The 15,263-nt window shown below is 41.1% G+C and overlaps 1 protein-coding gene across 3 annotated transcripts in view; it reads right to left on the bottom strand.

Annotated features, from left to right (window-relative positions):
• Positions 1-15,263, bottom strand: part of slc15a4 (solute carrier family 15 member 4) — a 44,515-nt gene that overhangs the window by 6,513 nt on the left and 22,739 nt on the right. For all 3 annotated transcript variants that reach the window (XM_036935789.1, XM_021621374.2, XM_021621373.2), the window contains exons 7-8: positions 13,579-13,737; positions 1,595-1,753 (exon numbers count right to left, since the gene is read on the bottom strand). In XM_036935789.1, coding sequence (XP_036791684.1) covers positions 1,595-1,753; positions 13,579-13,737 — 318 coding nt within the window. The remainder of the gene's footprint in view (positions 1-1,594; positions 1,754-13,578; positions 13,738-15,263) is intronic.

The raw sequence follows: 15,263 nt of genomic DNA, 5'->3' as shown, positions 1-15,263 counted from the left end.
TATGCTTTTACATTTGGACAGACGGACTGTATCGTTGCATGCTACATTGCTTCTCTACCTGCGCATGCCTGCTGCTAGTTTGTGAGGACAAGACGTGAAGAGAGAAGGTGGTGTAGTGAGACAGAGAGGTGAGTAGTAGCCTCCAGCTGCCAAGGTAGCTAGCTAGCTGGCTGGCTGTGGCAGCTATATGGTGCGCACTCCAGGGGCAGCTTTACTTAAGAGAGGGCTGTGTAATCAGGCCCCCAGCTTGTCATTAATACTGGGTGTCTATCCCCAGGTCTGCACCACTCTGCTCACCAAACCTCCTGTTTACTCCACGCTTCGCTCTGCATCACACAGCCCTCAGCCATGGAAATGAGGAGGATCCGCTTCCATCGCTCCTGCAGAGCGCTGAGCCAAGGGGGGTGGGGGAGACAGGTAAAGAAGCAATGTAGAGACAGGTAAAGCCCAGCAAAGTATGTGAAGGAAAGACAACAAGCAACTGCACAACAAACTGACAGGCTTTGAGGCCAAAGCTTTGGCCACCTGGATGTTTTATTCTGTTTGTTCGCCCACCCCTACTCTGTGCGGTTTTTCTTTAAAATGACTTTTTCAAAAAGCAGCACGAGATAGAGTGAGAGAAAGAAAGCTTGCAGGCAAACGAGGCTCTCGTTTAACAATCAAATTATGCTTACTAAACAAACGGCTCCTCGGGCGAGGCTAGGCAAGTCGCAGGATGGATTTATGAAGCCGTGCCAAGCATCTCCAAGTGCTAATGTCATCAAAAATACCTCCCATCCTGTCGGCACACTGTATTAATGAGCTATTAGGTGTTTGTGGTTAAACAATTTACAGTGCGGCGTATTTTCCGCAGCTCCCTGGAAAGTGCATCTGGGCCGGGGGGCTCCTTTCACCAGGGAACACATCCATCTGCTGCCACCGCCACACTATTTATTCTAGCACTACGACAGATTTACACAAACCTTTTGTCGTTAGTCTGACATCTCTATTTATTACAGGAAACACTTAAAAATAAGACAATTGCACCGGGATAATTTTTTCCTTCTTTGGTGCAACCAATTTGCAAACTTCTTAAGTGGATTTTAAATCAGGACGACATGACAATTCTTGTGACGCGTCCCCCCAGGAAATACATTTCTGTTGATGTGAAAGTAAATACTGCAGAGGGAATCGAAATGTCAATACTGTGTTCTTCTTTTCGAGGACAACAGTAAGCTATGACACACTGCTGATGTTTTTGTCACACCAATTTTACGGTAACATCTATAAAAACTCTAGACAGTGTGCATGAGTGGAGCCAGAACATTATACTATTCCTCATCCCTGGAAAACTGTGTTCATACAGATCAATGGCCAGGGAGTTGAAGGTAGTTTTCAGAGGCCATGTTTAAGGCTGATTGTGATGGCAGGCCTCCCTAGAGTCCATATACAGATCATTATGCAGGCTGAGGCAATACAATGCACCGTCATTCTCACTCACATATTTTCTCCCTGAAGAGCCTGTCCAACTCCTATTATATGAGTAATGAACATTGCCTCAAAAGAAGAACCTACTTTAAGAACTTGTATTGGATGAGTGTTTTCTCGCTCTTACCAAAGTCCTTGTGGGAGGACATCCAGCCAATCCCCTTGAGGGAGACGATGGCCAGTAGGCCGGAGCCCACGAAGGAACCAATCCCAGAGAAGAAGAAGAACAGTCCCATGATGGCACTCTGCATGGACCTGGGGGCGGCTGAGTAGGCAAATTCCAGACCTTGGAGAGGAGACAGACACGGAACTCAGAGATCCATAGAATAAACAAGGAATAAACAAGAAATACTAACAAGTAAACAAACACAATCATGCAGTACATCCTGTCATACAGAGTAAACATTGACAGATGCTAACACCGATCCAAACACATTTCTAGACTCTGGGCAAACAATGTCCATGTTCCAACCATGGCACAACCGGCCTGGGGTGAGGAACAGTTCAAAGTGTTTTTAGATGCCTTTGGCAGAGGACAGTCCATTGGCTATGTGGTGTGTGGATATGTAGTAGGCTTGGGAGTTATCCAGATTGTCATACCGACCTTGTGCTATACCGGGGTATTCGATAATAACGGCACTGAACAAAGGGTGCTGTTTTCAAACCCAATGATACTCTGAAATCCGAAGGTTAGCAATGCTAACAAGTACATGTAAAATCCCATGAGAATGCTAACAAGTACATGTAAAATCCCATGAGAATGCTAACTAAATGCTAAGGAGCGCATTGCAAACATTTTGTACAGTTTGACTGCTACTCTCAGTTTGCTGCACGCACAAAACACATATTAGCCAGCAAAGCTCTTGAACCAGGAGAAGATACGCTGCAGTTACCAAGCAAATGCTTGATTTTGGAAGAAGCTAACCACTTTGCTAGATAGCTAATTGGCTACTAAATTAACAAACCAAATGCACAACTGCAGAGCATTTAGCACATTTTGGACAGTTAACTTAGATATCTAGCTGGCAAACAGTTCCATACTGTAATTAGATCACCTGGCGTATGCTACACAACAGTGAGTGACTCACAAGGCTAACGGGTTCGTTGTGTGCTTTTAAAAAAAAGACCGCGTGACGGGGGACTACCAGGTGAAATGAAGAAAGCAATTGTTCTTTATTTCCTAATGATTTGCACAAGTTAACTGCAGGTAACTATTTGTATCTACAAACATACAAATTGATTTAAAAACGTCAAACAAAAAGCTTCAACGGTATTGAAAAAACATCCCGCGGCTTTTTCCAAATACCCCGGTATATACGGTATACCGTCCAAGCCTAGTACGTAGTGCAGTGGTCAGCAGCAGACAGTGTGTGTTACAGTGAGGATGACTTATTACCCATGGGTCCCACCCAGATAAAGTAGCCAGGGGTGATCACTATGGAAACACCTCTCATGCATCACTGTAGAACTCCACTTACAGGAGATTAAATTTGCATCAGAATAACAGGCCTTTCATCCATAACAACAATGTGATCAATTTATATACATGAGAGACTTGGCCTGCCGCTGCACTGTTTGACTGCTAAATATCAGTGAAACATAGGGCTGTTCTCTCCTCCTACACCCGCAGGCTACCTTACAGCAGCAGGGGACCATCTCAAGTACCTATTCAGCTGCAATTGTTTCTGGGAAAGGTCTCTCAATATTTTATGTGTCATGAGAGAGGATGGGGTTGAGGGGGAAGGAGAACGAGAGAAAAAAAAAAAGATAAAATCATTTTTCTTTTGCCATAAGAGCTGCCTGCTAGCTGACATTGATAATTTCATGGTGCCTCAAACTTGTGATTTTTCAAATAAGGCCCTATAGCTGCAGCTGTCAGGAGAGATAAAGGAGCCTCTTAAGTACGGATGCCTTTTTAGGCATTCCTCCGAGGGGAACATTACAAGAAATCCATGTGACACACAACTCCTCGTACAGCTACCTGGTCTGAGACTAATGTAGCTTGTTATGATACAAAACACTTTCCTAATAGAAAAAAATAATCTGCCGTGGAAACTTTATTACACTGTGTCAAATGCTCTGCCACAACACACCTGATCTTTCCATTTGTTTCCACCTGAAAACATTCAGTAATATCGTTAGGTAACCTTTTGACAGCAAATTAAAAAAGCCCTGCACAGCAGTACAATGGGACATGTCGTGAAGAGGAATTTGCAGGACTATATTCAATAGGGGTGTGAACGTTTAAACAAAATTGGGATGGTTTGCGGGTACCATTTAATTAAGCTGCCAGTTGAGGACTTGTGAGGCGTCTGTCAAACTAGAACCTCGAATGTACTTGTCCTCTTGCTCAGTTGTGCACCGGCGATGCTCACTCCACTTTCTATTCTGGTTAGAGCCAGTTTGCGCTGTTCTGTGAAGGGAGTAGTACACAGCGTTGTACGAGATCTTCAGTTTCTTGGCAATTTCTCGCATGGAATAGCCTTCATTTCTCAGAACAAGAATAGACTGACGAGTTTCAGGAGAAAGTTATTTGTTTCTGGCCATTTTGAGCCTGCAATTGAACCCACAAATGCTGATGCTCCAGATACTGAACTAGTCTAAAGGGCGCACAGTTTTATTGCTTCTGTTTTCAGCTGTGCTAACATAATTACAAAATGGTTTTCTAATGATCAATTAGCCTTTTAAAACGATCAACTTGGATTAGCTAACACAATGTGCCATTGGAACACAGGAGTGATGGTTGCTGATAATAGGCGTCTGTACGCCTATGTAGATATTCCATTTTTTAAAAAATCAGCCGTTTCCAGCTACAATAGTCATTTACATTGTCTACAATGTATTTCTGATCAATCTGCTATTATTTTAAATAGGGACACATTTTCTTTGCTTTTCTTTCAAAAACAAGGACATTTCTAAGTGACCCCAAACGTTTGAATGGTAGTGTACATCACAGTACAGTTATAACAAAACTACCACTAACAGGTCCAGATTATCATCAAGAAAAATAAGAAAAGAAAAAAATTCTACAAATACCTAACGCAACAATTTCATAACGTTAGAATATATCCTTTTTTTAAATGATTTGCCATGGATATAAAGTGCTCCGCACATCATCTTCATTAACAGTTGGGAAAATGGCGGAGAGTGAGACAGGGAAGTGACAGCAGCAAAGTCCAGTCTGCTAATACTTTGAGGTTAAAAGAGAAGGTGGTGAAATGCAAACTTTGCGAGGTGGAATTGAGCTACAGTGGCAGTACAGGTGCAATACTTACAGTGCCTTGCGAAAGTATTCGGCCCCCTTGAACTTTGCGACCTTTTGCCACATTTCAGGCTTCAAACATAAAGATATAAAACTGTATTTTTTTGTGAAGAATCAACAACAAGTGGGACACAATCATGAAGTGGAACGACATTTATTGGATATTTCAAACTTTTTTAACAAATCAAAAACTGAAAAATTGGGCGTGCAAAATTATTCAGCCCCATTAAATTAATACTTTGTAGCGCCACCTTTTGCTGCGATTACAGCTGTAAGTCGCTTGGGGTATGTCTCTATCAGTTTTGCACATCGAGAGACTGACATTGTTTCCCATTCCTCCTTGCAAAACAGCTCGAGCTCAGTGAGGTTGGATGGAGAGCACTTGTGAACAGCAGTTTTCAGTTCTTTCCACAGATTCTCGATTGGATTCAGGTCTGGACTTTGACTTGGCCATTCTAACACCTGGATATGTTTATTTTTGAACCATTCCATTGTAGATTTTGCTTTATGTTTTGGATCATTGTCTTGTTGGAAGACAAATCTCCATCCCAGTCTCAGGTCTTTTGCAGACTCCATCAGGTTTTCTTCCAGAATGGTCCTGTATTTGGCTCCATCCATCTTCCCATCAATTTTAACCATCTTCCCTGTCCCTGCTGAAGAAAAGCAGGCCCAAACCATGATGCTGCCACCACCATGTTTGACAGTGGGGATGGTGTGTTCAGCTGTGTTGCTTTTACGCCAAACATAACGTTTTGCATTGTTGCCAAAATGTTCAATTTTGGTTTCATCTGACCAGAGCACCTTCTTCCACATGTTTGGTGTGTCTCCCAGGTGGCTTGTGGCAAACTTTAAACGACACTTTTTATGGATATCTTTATGAAATGGCTTTCTTCTTGCCACTCTTCCATAAAGGCCAGATTTGTGCAATATATGACTGATTGTTGTCCTATGGACAGAGTCTCCCACCTCAGCTGTAGATCTCTGCAGTTCATCCAGAGTGATCATGGGCCTCTTGGCTGCATCTCTGATCAGTCTTCTCCTTGTATGAGCTGAAAGTTTAGAGGGACGGCCAGGTCTTGGTAGATTTGCAGTGGTCTGATACTCCTTCCATTTCAATATTATCGCTTGCACAGTGCTCCTTGGGATGTTTAAATCTTGGGAAATCTTTTTGTATCCAAATCCGGCTTTAAACTTCTTCACAACAGTATCTCGGACCTGCCTGGTGTGTTCCTTGTTCTTCATGATGCTCTCTGCGCTTTTAACGGACCTCTGAGACTATCACAGTGCAGGTGCATTTATACGGAGACTTGATTACACACAGGTGGATTGTATTTATCATCATTAGTCATTTAGGTCAACATTGGATCATTCAGAGATCCTCACTGAACTTCTGGAGAGAGTTTGCTGCACTGAAAGTAAAGGGGCTGAATAATTTTGCATGCCCAATTTTTCAGTTTTTGATTTGTTAAAAAAGTTTGAAATATCCAATAAATGTCGTTCCACTTCATGATTGTGTCCCACTTGTTGTTGATTCTTCACAAAAAAATACAGTTTTATATCTTTATGTTTGAAGCCTGAAATGTGGCAAAAGGTCGCAAAGTTCAAGGGGGCCGAATACTTTCGCAAGGCACTGTAACCATCTGAAAGGGAGGCACGGAGATCCCCAACCCGTTGCTGGCAGCAGTGCAGTAAGGGACGGAGTGAGAAAATCACAGAGCTGACTACAAAAATGATTGCAGTTGATATGCAGCCATTGTCAATGGTAGAGGATGTTGGCTTGCTGCCCTGATGGCATATATAGAAGCAGACTACAGGATGCCATGTCGAAAAACCATGACAGCCTGGATGAAGAAAATGTACAATGATCGCTCAAAGTATAAAGCGCAAGCTCTCAAACACCATACGTAGCTTTAACAACTGATTGTTGGATGTCAAAGAACACAGTCATACATCACTGCAACGCGACATCACATTGATGAGAAGTGGGACATGAAGTCCCATGTACTGACAACTGAGAACAGGCACACAGAGAACCTAAAAACGGCATTAACTACCATCATTGCTGAGTGGGTGGGGACAGCAGTAAGGTCAGCGCTGTCTGGTAGCTATGACTGCAGTAGATTGAACTGCATTGCCCCCTAGTGGTCATACGCAGGACCAAATCTGAAGTGTGAATTCACATGTCCTTATACAATTTTTTTCTTAACCTTTCTGATCTCCCCATCCCGGATCCGGGTTCGTGAATACAGACTCAAGCTCATTACCATAACGCAACGTTAACTATTCATGAAAATCGCAAATGAAATGAAATAAATATGCTAGCTCTCAAGCTTAGCCTTTTGTTAACAACACTGTCATCTCAGATTTTCAAAATATGCTTCTCAACCATTGCAAAACAAGCATTTGTGTAACAGTATTGATGGCTAACGTAGCATTTAGCATTAACATTCAGCTGGCAACATTTACACAAAAAAACAGAAAAGCATTCAAAAAAATCATTTACCTTTGAAGAACTTCAGATGTTTTCAATGAGGAGACTCTCAGATAGCAAATGTTCAGTTTTTCCTGAAAGATTATTTGTTTAGGACAAATCGCTCCGTTTTCTGCGTCACGTTTAGCTATGAAAAAAACCCTGTATCCAGGATTGTGTAAATCTATCAGCAAGCTCATTAGCATAACACAACGTTAACTATTTATGAAAATCGCAAATGAAATGAAATAAATATGCCATCTCTCAAGCTTAGCCTTTTGTAAACAACACTGTCATCTCAGATTTTCAAAATATGCTTCTCAACCATAGGAAAACAATAATTTGTGTAAAAGTAGCTAGCTAGAGTTAGCATTTCGCGTTAGCATTTAGCGTTAGCATTAGCGTTAGCATCCAGCACGCAACATTAACAAAAACATAAAAGCCTTCAAATAAAATCATTTACCTTTGAAGAACTTCTGATGTTTTCAATGAGGATACTCTCAGTTAGATAGCAGATGCTCAGTTTTTCCAAAAAGATTCCTTGTGTATTAGAAATAGCTCCGTTTTATACATCACATTTGGCCACCAAAAAAAATCCATAAATTCAGTCCTCAAAACGCAAACTTTTTTCCAAATTAACTCCATAATATCGACTGAAAACATGGCAAACGTTGTTTAGAATCAATCATCAAGGTGTTTTTCACATATCTCTTCATTGATTGGACACATGCTTTCTCCCCTGAATCAAATGGTAAAGTGGAAGCAGCTGGCAATTGCGCACCGAATTCGACGCAGGACACCAGGCGGACACTTGGGAAATGTAGTCTCTTATGGTCAATCTTCCAATGATATGCCTACAAATACGTCACAATGCTGCTAAGACCTTGGGCGAACGACAGAAAGTGTAGGCTCATTCGTTGCGCAATCACAGCCATATAAGGAGAGAATGGAAAACAGAGCTTCAGAAATTCTGCTAATTCCTGGGTGATGCATCATCTTGGTTTCGCCTGTAGAATGAGTTCTGGGGCACTTACAGACAAAATCTTTGCAGATTCTGAAACTTCAGAGTGTTTTCTTTCCAAAACTGTCAAGAATATGCATAGTCGAGCATCTTATCGTGACAAAATATCGCGCTTAAAACGGGAACGTTTTTTATCCAAAAATGAAATAGCGCCCCTAGAGCTCTAACAGGTTAAAGTTTCAAAATAAACATTTTACATTTGTCACATACCTAATTTTCAATCCCTTACTTGTCTATGTGGAGGTAGATAGAATGTGTTGAGATTTAATTATAATAATAATGTCCGCTTCCCAACCACACGCAAAACAAACAAAGTTAAAATATTTTATTTTGCCTTCTCCCGAGGGCTGTGTTGGAGGGGTAGATTTTTTTTTTCTTGAAAAATAACATTAGCTATAAAAAATTTCAAAAGATCAATCCCAAAGGGGATCATTTTGCATATCCTTAGTGCCCAAAAGCAGGCAAACTGCAGGTGGTGCATAAGGAAAGAATTACCATAGTCCCTCCAAGGATAAAGGAATTGTAATGTGGTAGGAGGTGGGCCCTAGACTTATTAAAAAGGATGTATTCAAATAGAATAAGACCAGGGGAAAACTGTTTTTTCCAGACATATGTCACAATTCTGTCAACTAATTTTCATTGAAGATATCCCCAGTGGGGTGGTGTGGAAAAAGTGGAGGGGAAGTTTATTTAAGGGCTCCCCACAGCTTTATTCTGTCTGTATTTGAATTTCATGGGTGTACTAGTACAGTAATAAAGTATGACAGCCAGTTGTTTTTAATAGACACCTGGGCAAACCAGTGTGTACGCTGTTCCAAACATAACTTTATTATGTTCAATTTAACTGATAATGTGGATCTAAAAAAATAATTGTGAGTACATTACTTCACATGAATAAATGATCTGCCCTCAGCCACACAACAGCTACTGTACCTACAGTGTATTTTTCCCTGGTTAGGGTTTGTCATGGTTGCAGTTGTTAGCAGTAATGCCTCCAGGGGCCATAGTGTGGAAGAGCTACCATTGGTACCAATCCCTCCACAACAGTCAATATGGTTGGCTTGTGTCATGGTAGGGGATCCACAGAGATTATGACCATAACAAGACAGGGCACCTGATGAGAGGACATCAGCTGCAGACAGCCAGTCATATACACTTCCTTAGAATGAGTCAGTAGCTAAGGGTGCCAGGAGTGAGTGGCTAACTGGATGCTGGAGGTTTTACTCAAGACAGTCTTGAACAGTCAGTCATCTGGCTTACATTTCAGTCTACTCGCCTAGGCACAATACAAAAGACTAAACACTAAGTTGCTAAGGGTCTCCTATGTGGCGACGCCATTGTTGGCCTGAGGAGGAGAAACACAATCTTCAGTAAGAACTAGCACTAACTTATAGAGAAGTTATGCATGAAAGACATGTTGAAGAAAATGAGGAAAAAAAGCATTCCTCTTATATGAAACAATAGACCTTGAGGATTTACAATATATATATTTAAAAATATATATTTTTGTATGCAATGTAAAATATAGTGAGGAAGTGACAGCGGGCCAAATAGACAGACGGGAGGATGGCTCAATCATGGACCGAGGTCTCAACAACCCCAGTCATCCAGGTAATTGAAATCTTTCCAAAACAGAAGCCTTAGTATGGTAATGATCATGACTGCAGGAGAAAGAAATAAAATAATAATAATAATAATAATAATAATGATGAGGTAGGATTCTATTGATTTCAAATTGTGCTCTGCTCATAGAGCCAAGATGAACAGCTTATGTAATATCTCACAACAGCTTAACCTTGTGAGGGAGGAGAGATTATATGCTAGACATGATTTGCTAATACTGGTCATGGTGCTTCTACATACAGTATGTTGTTACAGCATAATCAGAGTGAGGACAATCAGCAAACTGCTGTATACTTATTGTAACACCTTTCCACTACTCCTCACAGCGCCCCAAACTCTACCCTTACCATTAAAAAAAACAAGCTGTTAATCTATTAAAAAAAATAATAATAATACAATATTTTAAAAAATAGTCCAAAGAGAACAGACGAAATGGACATAGAAAGAAGCTGGCTCAATGAAAACTATGGTGCTACCCATTCCAAGGTTAGGACTAACCACCAGAGGACTTGAAACTGATCCGGAGCTGAGAGGATCACCAAAACTAAAAAGGTATTTTGGTTTCAGTGCATTTTTATTTATTTTATGGTATAGCCTATGAATGTGTCAACAACCATCCGTGGAGATCAGTGGACAAATGGCTGGACAACGGGCAGCCCCGAAAAATGCATGGTCCCCAAGAAAGCGGATTCTTAAAAATATGTGTTTCTGTACGCAGCATGTGTGTTGGATTCACTTAATTCTTAATTGATCTACCGTTTCTATCATAGGCCACTGTAATTGATGGGGGCTCAGGACAGTACCATTCTGATCATCTGATGAAGGTGCACATGGATCTGAGTCAAACTTTGAAGACCGAGATAGAGTCATTGAAGGCAGACCAGCAGAAAGAAAAACATTCTCTGGGGGCAGAGATACAGGCGACAGCTGATGCATTGGTCCAGAGCCAGGCGGCATTGGCAGAGAGCCAGGTGGCATTGGCAGAGAGCCAGGTGGAGAATGACGAGTTGAAGAGGGCGAGGAACGAGATGGAGTCACAATCCATGCCAGGCCAGTCTGGAATTCCACCTCCGACAGGCAGAGTCAACATACGTGGCAGGTTCGTCAGGTCGTCGGTTCACCTTGACATTTCCATTCCTCTTCTGACATTAGAACTTGACAAACTGCTCACCAGGCACAGAAGGGGGACTGGTCTTGATAAATCAATGAGATTTTTATTTTCACTGAATCTCGATTGGTTAGCCTACAATTAGGGTGTGGATTATTTTGCTCTTCACTTGCAGTCACTTAGTGTCCTAGGCCTACTCCCGACCAGTCATGTTGTACAGCGCCATATCTTCCTAATATTAAAAACAGTCAAATGCATTCCTGAATTCAATTTCTTTATCCGACATGTTGACATGTACGACTTGTATGTTGTGTGATGACGTGCACAAATGAATGATTGATTTTCTGTAAATTGAAGTAGGCCTGTATGCCAATAAGTAAGTTAAACAGGACTCTTACTGTAGGTCTACAGATCCACGTCATTTCAATAACTTAACTTCTCAAAGATGCCCTCTGGTGGTCAAACTAGTATTAACGGCAACAATGGCTGACAAATAACATGCCGTATAATTATTTATTTTGAACCCTTCCCTAAACCGGACGATGCTGGGCCAATTGTGCACCACCCGATGGGTCTCCCGGTCTGCTGCGACAGAGCCTGGACACGAACCAGGATCTCTAGTGACAAAGCTAGCAACTGCGATGCAGTGCCTTAGACCACTGCGCCACTCGGGAGGCCCCATGCCATTTAATTCTGCAGCACCCCGCAAGCTGTGCTGCAGTATGACACAACTTTTAAAAAGAAGAACCACTGTACATCTAATATAGTTGTGTAAATTGAAGTTCAAAGTTGGCATTTCACCACCAAGGTCCAATGCCGATGTTATCGCAATATCAAATCATTTCCGGGTAGCGATTACGTACCTTACTAACCACGTTTCCATCCGCAGATTTTATGCAGGTAAAGTCATATCGTATATATTTTTAAAAAATGACAGCTATAATTTTATAAAATCCAATAGAAGATTTTCATTCGACATGGTGGGATCTTTTAAAAAATATATTTTTTTAATATTAATGTTTTATACATTAAGTGTATAAATGCTTTCTGCACAACTGGCAATTCATATCCACAATTCAAAGCATAATTTCCCTTTACTTTCGATGAGTGGATCAGCATGAATTGGTTTAATTTCCAAACAACAAATATATGATTGTTGGCATAATAGTTATCTATAGATCCATATTGTTAGCTCTTATTTTAGCTTTGCCATGCCCATGGACACAGCCCATGTATTTGTCTCATACTATTAAGTTACTGCTTTGACTTTGTCATCAACCATATAATGGCTCTCTGCAAATCACTGAGGGAGAGTAAAGACTTTATGCTAGAAATTGAGTGACACTTACCCGCTTACTATCAACCATCATGATGAAAATGCTAACAGAAATCATAGGGTTCTATTTTCTCTCAGGGAAAAAACAAACAAAAAAACTGGGAAATACAATTTGGACAGCATACCACAACAAGCTAAAACTATAACTTAATAATGTCCTTGGGAAGGGTAAGGAAAGGATAATTCACTGCAGGTCCAATTCACTGTGTGAGGGTATGAACCACCGATGGATGACCTTCTGAGGAGAGCTCTTGCAGACAGAGAAGAGATCCTCCTAATTCTATGATTGCAGCCTACATGCTGTGTTCAAAATAGCAAAATCCTTGTTTATTACACAACGTATTCCATTCACTCAGAGAGCAATATATTTTTGCCATTTACTCAGACAGCACCATTCACTGCAGGTCCAATTCACTGTGTGAGGGTGTCAACTAGTGTGGGTGAACTTCTGAGAAGAGCTCTATTAGCCTACATGCTGTGTTCAAAATACTTTAACCAAATGCACAATGTATTTTTGCCATTCACTCAGATGGCATTTCATGGACAAGGTCAATGTTATAGAATGTAATCTTACCCTTAGTATCTGTATAGGTACTAGAGGTAGAACTAATGTAGCATGCCAGCACTGGTGGTGGTTACAGAGAACAATCAAACTATATGAATGTGGTTGTCCATTGTCTGTTGACATACTGTAGAGGCTGCATATCATGCTGCTCAGCAAAGTCCAATGCTAAATCTGACTTTAAAACCTGCGATAAAGTATCTCTTTGGCGCAAACTCTATCCCTACTAAATGTATCCCTCCATGGATTCCTTACCCAGCAATTTCAACAATAGCACAGGCAACAGTTGCTATACATATGTAAGGATGCAGGAAGGGTTTTGTGTTTTAGAACAGAAAACCATTGATTGGACGAGTCATTAGGGCATAAGGATGAAGAGGAAAACAATGTCAGGTTGTTCAAAGGCTGGAGGAGAGGACTATTAATCACAACGCATACTAAAAGGTTACTTTACCATTACATAGACTACTGCCCTTCAACTTCCCCTTTAACAACACATTATATAATTGGCTACTGGATAATAGTGGTGGTGCAATCAAGATACATTGTAACAATTAAATCAACATTTATTAGTACTGACTGTATGACCAAGACCAAATTATCACTTGTAACCAAATCTGTTAGACAATCATTGTCATTATCAGATCTCTGCATCTCTTTATAAATGCTATATACGCTTCCTTTAGACATTTCTATATCATCTGGGCAACAGAACATCATTCCACTCACCTGCGATGCTGGCAAAGATTTCGCTGATTCCGATGAGCACATACTGGGGCACCTGCCACCATATGGGCAGATCTGCTGCGTAGTAGATGACGTCGCCAAAGACCTGGTCGATGGTGCCATTAGATTTGATGATCTCAAGTCGTTTTGTCTCCAGTATACCTGTAGGGAAGGAGGCACAAAATGTGTATATAATGTTATTAAGCCTAGATGCTTGAATTATGTCAGTGCATAAACACCAATGGGAACAAAAACTTGAACAACTCTTGTTTTTATGGATTATGAAAATACGTAAATGGTTCATTTTGTCTGTAAACACTACAAGATAAAGCAATGGCTATCACCCATTGTTATTATTGATTGGCACCATCTAAAAGATAAGGACTTTCAACTTTTGAACTTTCTATGCCGAGATGCAACACTTTTTCCCTCAATATACAACAGTCATAAAAACAGAATACTTGTAAAAGTCCATTAGGGCTTAAGTGTCAAGTCAAAGCCAGTGTTTAATTAAGATCACATCTGCATGCTCGCACTCCTCCATTACAGCAGTTAGTAATGGAGGAGAGAGCCGACAACTCAACAATAACACCCCCAGCATTTGTCATCAGCAGCTGCTGCCGCTTCCTAAAAGCTTTAAATCGATAACCATTATCATGGAACCAGCAGCTATTTCCAGATAACACCCAGAGACAGCCTCCTATCATCGCCCCACACTTAATGCTGTATTTGAGAGGGGATAGGGCCTTCTAATCCAGCTATCCTATAATACCTCTTGTCCATCCCAGGCAAGGTGGTCGCTGCCCTGCCCAGAGCAACTTCTTACACTCGCCATAAAACACACATATACTGCTTTTACAACATCATATCAGGCATTTAAGCTCTAGCCCTGGGTGGTTAAACAAATAATAATACAGCTAGAGCTACTTTTGCATATCTATTATAGAACACATTCAGCACTAGCTGAAGCAGATTAGAATTCAGTTTAACAGATTGTCAAAACTGATAAAAGGCAACGTCAATGGCCTTCAAAGGCAATGTCAACGCAGCTTTGCCATGTTTCCCACACCATGTGGTGAGGGCCAGCTTTGTGCTCCACCACTCAACAAGGGCAGGTCCGCATAGCCATAGATGTCAACCCTGTGAACTGAGGATAGCAGGCGTGCAAGACAGTGTTGATGCTAGCTGTGCCCGAGGCAACACTATGGCAGATGCACAGCTGCCAATCTGTGTCCTACGATGTGTGTTCCCTATACACCAATAGGTCAGTTACTGCGCAGCAGAGGATTAAGGCCTCTTTAATATAGTAGTTAGCAGGAGTAACAGAGTACAGACCATCAATTAACTATAAAGGCACTCTCCAAAGTAGCCCATAGCACATTACATACACTGAAATGTATAGGACATAAAACAGTGTTTCCAAAACGAATTATTATACTATAATAGCTATGTGATTTGCTGCCTTACACGTTAAAGAGAGCATTTCACAACTAAATCAGTGTGTGAAGAGGTGGGGACATGCAAGAGTAGAGTAAAGGAGTTATGCAGCATTCACCCCTACCTGTCCTCTATGTGACCAATGGCCACAGTAGAGGCTGCTGTACTGCCATAAACCCTTTATCTTCATTACTGTGAATTCAAATTGCTTTTAAAAAACAAATTCAACCTTTTACTTCTCCCTACTTTCA

This window comes from Oncorhynchus mykiss, chromosome 11 (genome assembly GCF_013265735.2).
Source record: "Oncorhynchus mykiss isolate Arlee chromosome 11, USDA_OmykA_1.1, whole genome shotgun sequence".
Lineage (NCBI taxonomy): Eukaryota > Metazoa > Chordata > Actinopteri > Salmoniformes > Salmonidae > Oncorhynchus > Oncorhynchus mykiss.
This window is presented reverse-complemented; position numbering and strand designations above follow the sequence as displayed.